This window comes from Dama dama, chromosome 18, assembly GCF_033118175.1.
Source record: "Dama dama isolate Ldn47 chromosome 18, ASM3311817v1, whole genome shotgun sequence".
NCBI classification, from domain to species: Eukaryota; Metazoa; Chordata; class Mammalia; order Artiodactyla; family Cervidae; genus Dama; species Dama dama.
The window spans coordinates 94981341-94995008 of NC_083698.1; the positions used below are offsets into that span (position 1 = coordinate 94981341).

Below are 13668 nucleotides of genomic sequence, written 5' to 3' on the forward strand. Positions count from 1 at the left end.
TCAGAAAGATGGTAACGACAACCCTATATGTAAGACAGCAAAACAGACACAGATATAAAGAACAGACTTTTGGAATCTGTGGGAGAAGGTGAGGGTGGGGTGATGTGAGAGAACAGCATTGAAACATGTATATTACCATATGTGAAATAGATGATCAGTCCAAGTTTGATGCATGAAACAGGGCACTCAAAGCTGGTGCACTGGGACAGCCCAGAGGGATGGGATGCGGAGGGAGGTGGGTTCGAGATGGGGGACACATGTATGGCAAAAAACCACCACAATACTGTACAGTAATTAGCCTCCAACTTAAATAAATGTAATTAAAAAAAAATTACTTCTGGGTAAACACTGCTCACTGTGGCACCTGGCAGACTACTAAGATTAGTTTTGCTTCTACTGTTCCAGTATCAAAACCCTGTGCACCCCTCTTAAATGACAGAATCGGGACATCCACAGCTGAGTTTTTCCTCAGTCCTATTCGTTCATTTACAAATAACAACTCTTGATCTTATTTGTTCCAGTTTGGCTAAACTGCTATAATAGAGGCTAAAACACAATGGATTAAACTAAGTTAACTTATTTCTCTTTCACAGAACAATAATGCTTAGTGTGCTCACCTCCACATCTGCTTCCAGCCTGCTGGATGTGGGCGTGAAAGTCCATGGCAAGTGGCCTCATATTTTAGGTGATGATCTAGAAATGGCACACATCACCTGTGCACACCCCATCGGACCAAACTTAGACACAAAGCCCCAGCCACTGCAAGGCAAACTGAGATACAAGGACTAGCTGGGCTGCCACGTATGCACCAAGTTAAAACATGAAGGTTCTCTTTTTAAAAGGAAGAGTAAGGACTGGACATGAAAGGCAATTTGCACCCTAACCTATGCTGTCCTGAAAATACTCTGGAATATTATCTCCAAATTCTGTCTAGCCTGCCTCTCCTCCTTACTCCTTCCACTCCACCCTCCTCCCCTTTACTTTCTCTCAACTTTATTTAAATGCTGGATTCTCCATGGTTCTGGTTTTTGGCAGGCATCTTCACCACTTGCTCAGAATGCTTTTGCCTGATCTCATCCACATCATGATTAAACTTCTGACTTATATGTTCATTTTGAACATCTATCCTGATCTTTAAGGCCTTCCCCACCACTCACACACACTGAGACTTACCTACTTTAGTCCTGGAAATACTATAAATGGAGGCTTTCCTAAAGTGAATCCATAATGTTTCCTAACAAACTTATTTCTTCATCTGGAGCATTCTCTATCATGTTAAATGTGGAGATACTACGCAGTTTTTTTTTTTTTTTTGCTTACTTCACATGTAATCAGTCACTAAGTCTTTAGATAATAATGTTCTTAAAATTTCTCACCTGTCCTTACTACTAATACTATCTCAGTTCAGTATTTTCATATGTAAATTCTAATACAAGTTTCTTTTTTCAATTTTCATGCTACTCCAATTCAGACTCCATACATTTGTTGGGTGATCTTTGTAAAATTCAAGTCTGAGCGTAATACTCACCTACATAAATGCCTTTAATGGCATCCTCGCAGAAGAAAACAAGATAAATCACATGATACATAAGGTATAATCCACTTACTACCCACCTCTTTAGTCATGTTTCTTACTAAATCCCATGTTGCAGCTGTGCTGAACAACTTCCCTTACCCTAGCGCATTAACACATCAGGTCTCTCTTGCCTCTGTGACTTTTCTCACACTAATGCTTCTGCTTTGAAAGGTAATCCAGTTATCTATTAGATTCCTGGACACTAAGTTTTGAGGACTCAAGTGCCAATTGCTTTTTGAAGCTACATTTGTGGTCCCTGAAGTTGTAATGACATTCTTATTTATATCACACTAGGCATTTGACTCCCAGGACTTGTGACCTCTCCTTCCTTTAGATCCCTGCTGTGTTACATATAAACTCCTGCCACAACAATCACAACACTTTAATGCCCTTGTTTTACATTTTACCAAATAGGTTGACAGCAGTACTAAGCTTAACAGTCTCTAAATTCACAAAGCCTTGCACAGTGTCTAACAGGCAATAAAATGATAGTATATAAATGCTTTTAAAATTAATTGATATAGACTATTACTATATATAATGACAGACTAGATCAGAACTAGGTTCATCTGCTTACATTTACAGCATGATTCAGGTTGTGGTCAAGTTTCCTGGAGGATGAAAAGGCTGCTACGGCCAAGTTAAGTGGCCTCAGCAGAAAGAGAGATCATTTGTCATTCTAGGGAGTAAAAAACGTTTAAGGCCTCATAAGAAATTCCTTGATTTTCAAAAGTTATGGCTTTAGATAATCACACATTATTTTTTAAACTTTGTATTTTGTATTCGGGTGCAGCCGATAACAAACAATGCTGTGACAAGTTCAGGTGAGCAGGGGAGAGACTCAGCCATACACACACACGTATCCATTCTCACCAGAGCTCGCCTGGCGCCCAGGCTGCCAGGTAACACAGCAGGGTTCCCTGTGCTGTAAGGTCGGTCCTTGGCGGTTATCCATTTTATTGTAGCAATGTGTACACGTCCATCCCAAACCGACCCTCTCCCCACTGCCCTGTCAACCATAAGATCGTCCTCAAAGTCTGAGTCTGCTTTGTACGTAAGTTCATTTGTATCATTTCGTTTTAGATTCCACATATAATGGATATCATATGCTATTTCACCTCCTCTGCCTGACTTAAAAGTTCACTCAGTATGACATTCTCTAGGCATGTCCATGTTGCTGCAAATGGTATTATTTGACAGTAAGTCATTGACTATGGGAAATGTTTTAAAAAAATTAAAGTCATACTATCTCTGCCCTTGAACAGAATAGTTTACAGTGTAGCCAAAAGATAAGGTATGCTGGCATGAATCAACAAGAGGTATCTTTATCTACTACTTACCTCAGAGAGCCTAATTCTGTTTTATACTATCAGTTCTTAATCTGGATAAACAGGCCAAAAAAAACTGGATTAGTAACATTTTAAGAATGACTTCTTAAACTTGTCCTGAGGTTATCTGATATTATATTGACAAAAGACTTTTGTGGTGAAGATAATTATAATTACGCTGATCAACTGTTAGAATACTAAGCAGCTGTGTTTCAATGAAAAATTTATCAAATTAATTAAAAAATTAGCATTTAGATACAAATACACACACAACACTTCGGTGGATGTTTCTTTGTATGTTGCTAGACACTGTTTTACAACCTTAGAATATAACCACTGATTATAGAATAACCACTATATAACCACTAAATAAAAACTTAGCAACCATGGTTTGATATATTCAACTCACTTTTGGAAAGAAAGTGGGTCAGAATCAAATACAAAATGAATGCCTGAATGAATGTATCTGGTATTAAACGTCCCATAGGACTCTTAAAATGTAAAGGAACAAAGCAATTCTTTGTCCTCTCCCTTTAACCACTCGACTAACTTTTATTCAACTGTTATTCTGTGTGAAGCCCTTCTGGAATTTTCCAGAGAGTGAGTTGGCTTGGCTTCTCTCCTCCTGTACGCAAGGGCATGTTGCTGACCACACTTCAAGGCAGACACTGTAGCTTGGCTTATCTGAAGTCTAGTACAACCCCCCTTTTTTCTGTGCTTTCCTCCCCTACAGACGCTGAGAAGAAACTGAATCCCCAGACTCCCTTAAAGCTGTAAGTGGCCGTCTGGCACAGAGCTGGCCTCTGCTGTGGACAGCTTTCTTTCTCCATAAAGCCCCAGGGACAAGAGAATCCTTAGTTGTCTTGAGACAGTAAGGACTAGGGAAGACAGGGGAGAAGAGAGTGTGAGTGCTAAGGACAAGGGCAGCCAGTCACTCAGCCTTGGACTGTCATACCTTCAGGTCACTTTTTCTTTGAGATATAAGTGACACAGAGCATGACACTAGGTGTACAATATGATGATTTGATATATGGATATACTGCAAAATGATTACCACAATAAGACTAGTCAACATCTATCACTACACAGAGTTACAAAGTCTTCTTTTCTTAGGATGAGAACTTGTAAGATTTACTCTTGACAACTTTCAGATGTGAAATACAGTATTGTTAACTATAGTTACCATGCTGTATGTTACATCCCCAGGACTTATTTATCTGATAATTGTAAGCTTGTGCCTTTTGAACCCTCCCACCTCTGGCAACCATCAACATAACCTGTTCTCTGTATCTGTGAATTTTTAGATTCCACACGTAAGTAAGATCATATGGTATTTTTCTCTGTCTGACTTATGTCATTCAGCATAATGCCTTCAAGGTCCATGTTGTCACAAATGGAAAGGATATACTGTACAATACAGGGAATATAGCCAATATTTTATAATAATTATAAATGGAATATAACCTTTAAAAAATTGTGAATCACTGGATGAACCTAGAGATTATCCTAAATAAAGCAAGTCAAAGACAAACATTATATGGTATCACTTACATGTGGAATCTGAAAAACAGTACAAATGAACTTATATATAAAACAAAAAGACTCACAGACACAGAAAACAAATCTGTGGTTACCAAAGGGGAAGGGAGGGATACACTGTAACAGATGTACACTACCATATATGAATAAGGGTTTATTGTATAGCACGGGGAACTATATTCAGTTAATAACCTATAAAGGAAAAGAATTTAAGAAGAACAGATATACATACATGTATAACCACATCACTTTTCTGTACACATGAAACCCAGTATTGTAAATCAACTATACGTCAATTTAGAGAAATATACTGTACACCAGTAACTTATACAACACTGTGCAGCTACACTTCAAAAAAAAAAAAAAAAAAGCAGGTAGTGTGGACCAGGGACATACTGAACCTGACTGTGAATCCCAATTCTACCCCAAAGTAGCTGTGTAACTTCTGGCAAGTTCCTTAACCTCTCTGCAGAGGTTTTATTTGCTTTACAATGTGTAAATAAGGCTTCCCTGGTAGCTCAGGCGGTAAAGTGTTCTACCTACAGTGCAGGAGACCTGGGTTTGGTCCCTGGAGAAGGGAGTGGTATTCTTGCCCACCCTCCCCAAAACAATCTGTAAATAAAATGGTAAGGCTTACATGATCTCTGCAGAAAGTCCTACATCAAAAAATTCTGTTAATCTCTCTTAAAAATAAGAATTAAACAGTGGACTATTATTCAGTCATAAAAAGGGGAAGCCACTGTCTTGTTTAAATCTCTGTAGCAGGAGTTTTGTTACAGTTGAGCTCCACTTCTCTTAGAGGATTTGTCAGTCTTTAATTATTTGCTAACTGCGCTTTACTGGCTGTGAAGTCACAGGTGGTGGTTTAGTCGCTAAGTCATGTTTGACTCAGACAATCGCGTGGACTGTAGCCTCTTAGGCTCCCCTGTCCATTGGATTCTCCAGGCAAGAATACTGGAGTGGGTTGCCATTTCCTTATCCAGGGGATCTTCTCAACCCAGGAATCGAACCCGGGGAAGTCACAGGACCAGGTGTTAAATCTTGCTTTGCTAACTTCAGGGCTGTGCACCCCGTCTGCCTCTCTAAACAGTGTGCTAAACAAGCAACAGGAAATGGCATGTATGAACGACAATACTTGCGAGGACTTCTAATTTATGTGGTGGGCTGTGTTGCTATTTTAACCTTTTAGTTTGAAAAAAATAAAAAACTGATTCTTATAACCTCAATTAACTCTTAAAGAGAAAAGTAGCCACCCCAACCTATTTACATAACAAAACCTAACAAATGAAGCCCCTCTCCACCCCAGGAGCAATAAGTCATTCTATGTTTCACTGTACTTCTCATTTGGAGACAGTGACTACAGTTCATTTTCAGGTGCATATATATAATGGTCTTGGATTTGTTCTTATGTTACAGCTCTGGTGTCAAAGTGGTTGGGCTTGCATTCTCATTCTCCTCCTAACGAGCTGTGCGATCCTGGGAAAGCTTCCCAAACTTGGTGCCTCAGTTTCCCCACTCGTAAAATGGGGGATTAAAAATCATACCCACTTCATGGGATTACTGTGAAGATTAAATGAATCAATATATGTAAAGCACTTAAATGACATTTCTTAGGTATAAGTACTATTTTAACTAGGAGCTAATTCATTTACCTTCTCATCAACTCTATGTGGTAAGTACTAGCCCCATGTCTTAGAAGAGAACACTCAGGCTGAGAGGATGAGGAATCTATTTAAAGCCCCCAAGTTATTAAAGAGAACTGAGAGCCAAACTTGGAGGTGTGTCACATCACAGCACACACTTTATGTCACTGACAAACTAGCTAAAATAATGATGCACTCCAGTCTGGAAGAGCTAAACAGGTAAAAAAACAAAAAGCTTACAAAGGACATACCTGTGGATGAGATCTGTAAGGTGTATCAAACAGTATAACAACTGGTTTCTACAGTATCTGGGGGGTACTTTTCTAGCTGTATCAAGCCTGCTAGTTCTTTCCTCATGCAGTTTCTTAAAATAAGGCAATTCAGAAAAGGTATTGCTCAGTTCTTTGTAGGTCACTAGTCCTAAAATTTTTTTGAAACTAAACTTGCCCATGTTACATGGAAAAGAACTTTGGGGGTTAAAGCAATAATCATAATATGTGTGCTTTGAGAATACGCGCAACTGTTTAGATTTTTACCAGGAGTGGAATAGTGAGTAATTTGAGTAAAACAATGTTTGTATCTACCACACATCTACTTGTTTAAGCTGAAAAGGGGTCGACTTCAAGCAGCAAAATCTGTACCACAGACACCTCTTTTGACAATGCTGGTATTTGAGAGGGATATTCAAATTTTATTATCAGCTGGCTGCTTAAGTTTTTTCAAGTACAGCATAGAAAACACATTGGGCAAAATCTTCAACGTTATCAGGTTAAGATGGTTTTCTAATAAGAGCAGTTTTAGTACTTTTGTTCTCTACAGCAGTTGTACATAAGATGTTAATCATTTTACCTTTTTATAAAAGGAAGCGAAAGTGAAAGTGAAGTTGCTCAGCCGTGCCTGACTCTTTGCAACCCCATGGACTATAGCCCACCAGGCTCCCCCGTCCATGGGATTCTCCAGGCAAGAATACTGGAGTGGGTTGCCATTTCCTTCTCCAGGGGATCTTCCCGACCCAGGGATAAAAGGAAGGCCATTGAGTAAATCTGTTTTTCACTCATTTATCCACACAATGAACAGAGTGGTCTGAATCAGCTGTGCATCAGAGTTGCACAAACATCAGTGGTTACATATTTCTCTTGAAAGGTTACAGGAGGTCAATTCTGTGACACAGTGTAAAGCAGAGAAATAAAGGAAAACAAAAAAGCCAAGTTTATTTTGGACTTTTCTCTCTCAGATATAGCTTAGTATGCTAAATGTCTCTACCAACAAATGAATTTATAATAACAAGTATATTGTCAGTTTGATTCTATAAGAATAAAACAGTAATTATATTTTAAAAACTCATTAAATTTTTTAAGATTTGTGATTCTCTCATGCTAGGGTGCCTTTTCTCTTTATTTGTTTAAAAGAATTCTTATTTAATAGGAGGTTGAGTGGTCATTTTTAATAGCAGTATATAGCATCTAAGGGACAGAGTATAAACAAACACTAGAGTAATGAATGCTTATCTGTCTGAATTCTAAATGATAGGAAACTTAAATGTTTACTTTGATGTTAAGTATTTCCCTTTTCCCCACAATACCCTAGAGTGGATTATTTAGAAACAGTTTTCCTTAGAATTAACAAGGAGACATCTTAAAATCTTTTATTATCAAAAGAATTACATAAATTATAAAGAATTTTAGTAAGTATAAATATAGAAATCTGATATATATTAAATACTATACTAGATTAGAGGAAATGTGTAGCCTGATAGTGTATTAATGTTACAGGCAAACAATTACTTCTCACAGAGAACTGTTTCTTTAACCACACAGAAATTAGATGCTGCCAAATTATATGTAACTGTGAAAAATAAATGAATTTTAGACTTAACGAATCTATCAGCTATAACAGTTCAAGAGCACCATTTTGTGATTAACTCTCTTCTACATAATGTGTGCCTGCAACATTACTATTATTCAGGCATTTGAGATTTTAGTCAGATTTTTATACATCTTTTAAATATCTTTTATTCCAAAAGTTTCCTCTTAAGATTTTATTCAGGCAAAAAAAAAAAAAGGAATCTTATTCAACTGTGAGATAATTACAATTTAAAATGACAGGTGCTTACATGGTCTATTTTTGCTTTCATAACATTAGGTTGAAGTCTGTCAGGTCTGGTCTTTTTAGTGACTATGGGGCAGCTGCCACTTCTGTTTTATACCCTCACTTGGGCTTCTTACTCCCTGAGACTACTCTATTCACCAGGATGCTTCTGGAGCCTGAATTTTTAATCTGTTTCATCTGTCTCCTTTCACCAGTTTTACCACTATTTCTCATGTACTCTGGATTTGGTGAGTACCAGGAGTTTTGTTTATTTAGTATTATTTAGTAGTTCTATAGTTTTAGCTTATATTTTTAAACATTCATGTTCATTTTATATTTCAATATTTGTTTTTATTCACACAGTTATTTCTTGCTTATTCCTTTTTACATCTCAGTCTTCTCCTTTGGGTTTAATTTTTAGTTCACTTGTTTGCTGCTCAAGGGTGCTGACCACTTCTGGGCTTTGAGCTGCCTTGGATCGACTCCTACTTGTAACAGTCCGGTCTTGCTTATGTTTGGGAACTCTTTCTTCTTCAACTTCATCTCACCTGCTTTCTGTCGCTCAAGGATAAGTTATTGTCTCATGAATCCCATCTTATGGTCTAAAGCAGATGTCGATTCATTTATTTTAAAAAACCTCTTTTCTATCATCCGAGGATTAAAGGGGGATACCCTGGCATATGCTCAGACCTGTCTTGAAGTGAAAGGCTTACAAGTGTTGATCTCTACATTTTTTTTCAATCATGAGTGTAACAATAAAAAATCAGGCCAAATAGCTTTTACCTGCATAAATATAATCATTTCTCCTAACTGTCCATGATAATAAGTCTGAAAAGGAACTCTCAAGGAGGAGAAAGAACATGTGTGGAGTCATATCTTGGGAAAAATTCTTGATTCCATCACTTTCTGTTAGACTTTAGGAAGTTGTTTAACTTCCTTTATGGTCACCTTATGTATTTGGAGATTACATAAACAAAGATTATATTTTCCACAGATGTTAGCTTCCTTTTTTGCTATATGGATAATAAAGAATTAAACATCTTAAATTCCTACTTGTGTCATAACTTCATCTTCCACTGCATTAAAATAAAAATTGTCCAGTAAATGGCATAGCTTGATTTTGTTTTTACCATTACTTGTGATCACACTGAGTTTTAAAATATTATTTTGGCTTTTCCCTTATGCTAATGATATACCAGTGGAATAATATAGTTGACTCTTCGTTTTTGTGGTTCCTCCACATTATTGTGGATTCAACCAACCATGCATCGTGCAGTATATTCAGCATTTACTACTGAAAGCAATCTGCATGTAAGTGTGCTGGTTCAATACAAACCTTTGTTGTTCAAGAATCAGTTGTATATTAGAGCTGTCAACAAATCTGGAAACTTCTAAACTATGTACTTTCAAATAAATTCATAGTAATTGATAAGGATTCTAATTTTGATAAAAAGCAGGACAAATAGATTACATAATATAAACTCTGACTGGACTTTAAATAAATGCACTGGAATAGCCTTATTTTAGTTAATTAAGGATTTTTGAAAGAGCACAATTTCCTCCTTTAAAAATTTTGTTAACAGAACTACGGGGTATCCATTAAGAAGCTTATGCAAAAATAAAATCAACATAATTAATTTTGGAAAAACAACACTACATTGTATTACATTGCTTTAGAAAGGTAATATGTTGCTTTCAAAAAGATAAAAAGAAAATCTTTTTTTCATCTAAAATAACAGCTCTACATGGTTACAATTGGTCTGCCATCAATATAGCCACCGCTGAATGTCACTTATTTAGCTACAAAAATTAAGGCTTGGATATAATGAAAGGACAATATTACAGGCACAAATAAAATTTAAAAACTACTTTAAAGTCAGGAAACTCAACTTATAACCAATAATTCAGCAATATAGTCTATATATATATAGAACTATGTGAGTCAACATGATCTCTTTTACTGCTTGAGCCTGTCTAAGCTTGGTTTAGTTACTTGCAATAAAGAGTCCTAACCAATAAAATATTACAATTAAATAAATCTTCCATGAATTGTAAATTAATATTTGAAGCTTGCGACAACCAATTTTTAACACAATACAAAAATATTCCCCCAAGGCTGAAATTATCCATAGTTCTCAAAGGTTCTTTTTAATCTTTACATGGATGGGAAGACAGGAGAAAGATACAGTGGCTGGAAATCTTCATGATCACGTCCTACCACAGATGCTGGATCTATTACAGTGGCAAAGAATAATGTGTTCCTTTATTTTGGGTTTTTATATCAGTATGGTATATAATATCTAAAAATTACCCCAAACTTCCCAAAAACCACCACCACCACCACACATTTCAAGAAATCCAGTATTTGTGCTGAAGGTATGGGTAAACCCCCCCTAATTTTAAAGGACCTGAGTTAACTGCTTTCAGACAGTACCCTTGAAAAGTTGTCAATAAAGTGTTGGAACAAAAGTACTACTTTCTTTCCCAGTGTTCTCCAAATCCTACTGAAACTGAATCTATGAAGCATAAAATCCTCTTTAGTCTTAAACATAATAAAAGCTACTATTTATTGACTATTATTATATGTCAGGTACTGTGCAAAATGCTTCAAATATATTTACTCATTTTATTTCTAATTCTTTCTTGCTTCTTTTAGCAGGACTTATTTGAAAATTCCAAATTAAACATTATGGACATTTTCCAGAATATGGCTATGAAAAGATAATCTTGGGATTAATGTGAGTGCCTTATTTTACGACGATTTCTTGTCTTCCAACATTTGCAGCTTCCATCTAATACAGCTAGAATGGTTGCAACTGACTGGTTAATTTCTAAGGCTGGACTCTGACCTTCATTTGAGAGCTTGTAATCAAAGACAAAACACTGGAAAACTCCAAATGTACCATGATCTCAATCACACCAAGAAACCAAATGACTGGTAGAGCCCTTACAGCAATCTGCCTCAATAATCTTGCTCAGAAAGATCACTACAGACAAAGAAGTTTACAAATTTCAAAGGCAAAATTATTCAAAATGTGGTATGTGAATCTGGCACCAGTCTGCAAACTGTTACTAGCACAGGACAACATTTTTTGTGTTAAGTACAAAGTCTAGTTCAGCTAACTTTTTTAAAAAATTGCAAGATATTCCTGATGAAGGAGACTGTGTTGACTTATTTTCTAGCCCCGCCTCTTTACCCACCAAGAACTGCTAACAGCGTGTGAATCAGCTCTTTCGAGCAACACTGCTCTAGACTTCAATTTTGGCTGTTATCTCTAATTTTTCTGTTCCTGATACCACACAAAATTTAAGTAAATTAATAACCAATTACTTAGCTTGAACAGTTAAAGAACAATAGAAAAAGCAATAAAAATCAGCAATTGACCTCACCTTTGACAGAAGCAATTTCACGCAGGAAACATGACCTTCATAGACGGCAGACAGAAGAGGTGTGATATGATGTTTATCTGGAGCCTATGAAAGAATGAGATATAGATCACTTTATCCATTTTTCATTTTTTCCTTTCTCTAGATCATTAGGGAATGCTTGTAAATAATTGAAAATCAATGTTCTCCCATTTTTAGCCTCTTATAGAGCTGACAGAGGTGTAGGCCCACAAGCAGTTTCTCCTTAGAAGTCAGCACAGTGAAACAGGGAGCAGGACTTTGACCCCAGCTCAGATCTGGACTCTGGCACTTAACTGTGTGACTAGTTACTTAATCTCTCTGAGCCTCAACTCCCCACTACTGTAGGCATGCCAGTGTGGAGAGGTAATAGATGCCCACAATTGGGTCAGGTGACATGGAGTCCCTGCGATGTGAAAAGTTCATCTCACTTGCTGCTATGGTTAAACATTTTTCTGAAACTCTGAAATGCAGAAGCTACAAAAGGCAAGAATCAAGAGATAACTGCTGCCTAACCGTTGTCCAAAAATCCACTTTTAGATTTTTCGTATGACTACAGGGCCTACCCTCCATTGGGTGATAGCCATTTGCCACCTACAGATAGTGATAACTCTCAAACTGCTTTAGAACATGAAAAGGAAGCATGAACCATCTATCCATGCCTCTCACCCACCAGTTTTATCAGTTTAAAAAAAAAAAAACTTGTTCTGCTTATTTAAAAAAAAATCACAATCATATATTTCTAAGCTACAGAAATTCGGCAAAATTTCAGACTATATTCTTACTTCACATGAGATTTCCACCAGTAACTATTTTACAAATCTACTGAAAACAACTACCCCAAAGCATACAACAGGAATTTTTTTCTAGAATGATAATGTTCTTTACATACATTAATATCTGCTCCTTTCAGCAGCAGAAATTCCAGGATTTCAAGCTGCCCACAATCTGCTGCATAATGAAGAGGCTTTCTTCCACCTTCTAGTGTCCGGTTGACATCTTCTCCCTTAGAAGCCAAATGAAAACAGTATTCGTAAGGATGGTAGACTGAATGAAGAAGGGAAATAAGAAGGCATCTGCTATCTTTACTTTCTTAAATATACAACGGTTTCATCAAAGAATTACATTTCCTGCAAAGTGAAACAAGCAACCAAGAACTTGAAATTAAATTCTGCACAATGGTTAGCACACAATATGACCACAATTCAAACCATTAGTCAAGCTGAAAACAAACAAAAAATGCTAAACGTAATGAAATATATTACTGTGCTCTATTTCTAAGGAATTTTAATCACCATCATGTCAAGATGTGACCAGCAAAGAAAAAAATGTTGAGTTTAAATCATATGACATGTATTTTAATACTTCAAAGAAAGCATCACTATCACAAGGTAATCCGTATTAGCTATTAAGAATTCATTTCATTCATTCATTCACTCAACATTTAAGCCCTATTGTATGGTCAGCTCTGTGCACCGAGTGAACAATGGTAAATAGAATCAGAAATGGTTTCTGATTCTACAGAGCTTACCACCCAGTGTGGGAGGCAGATAGTAATCTAATAATCACATGATTAAACATACATTTAATGGAGTTGTGAGAATTAAAGTAACTGATCTATGCAAAGCACTGAAAAAAAGGCAGTATAGCTAAAATTAACAGATATATGATTAGTTATTATAATAAGCTACCTATGTAAGTAAGTAAGTATTTCAATACTGACTCAAATCCATTACTCAGTTTTTTCATTTTAAGGTTAAGGGTCATTATATAGACAAAGCATCTATTTTACAAATAATAAAATCATTAAATTCAAACAATTTGAAATCATTAAATATATAGAGATATTTTTTTTTTCCCTTAAGGAAAAAGTTTACCTCCAGGGTTTTACATCCTCCAGAAAGTATTAGAGTGAGTTATCATCTTATTTTTCAAGGGCTGGTACTTTAAAAAAAAAAAAAAAGCATTACAAGAGGTAAAACTACCTGCCTATCACAACAATCAGTGGAGGCCTCAGAGCATTAAGTCAGGAAACTAAATTACACACAGTGTTTCTGAGTTCCAGGCCAGATGTATGTTTTAAATATAC

General features: G+C 36.4%; 1 protein-coding gene across 1 annotated transcript in view; it reads right to left on the minus strand.

The window, feature by feature from the left end:
* MTPN (myotrophin) overlaps positions 1–13668 on the minus strand; it is a 73608-nt gene that overhangs the window by 11557 nt on the left and 48383 nt on the right. Inside the window, exons 2-3 of the mRNA XM_061165877.1 lie at positions 12472–12585; positions 11565–11648 (exon numbers count right to left, since the gene is read on the minus strand). Coding sequence (XP_061021860.1) covers positions 11565–11648; positions 12472–12585 — 198 coding nt within the window. The remainder of the gene's footprint in view (positions 1–11564; positions 11649–12471; positions 12586–13668) is intronic.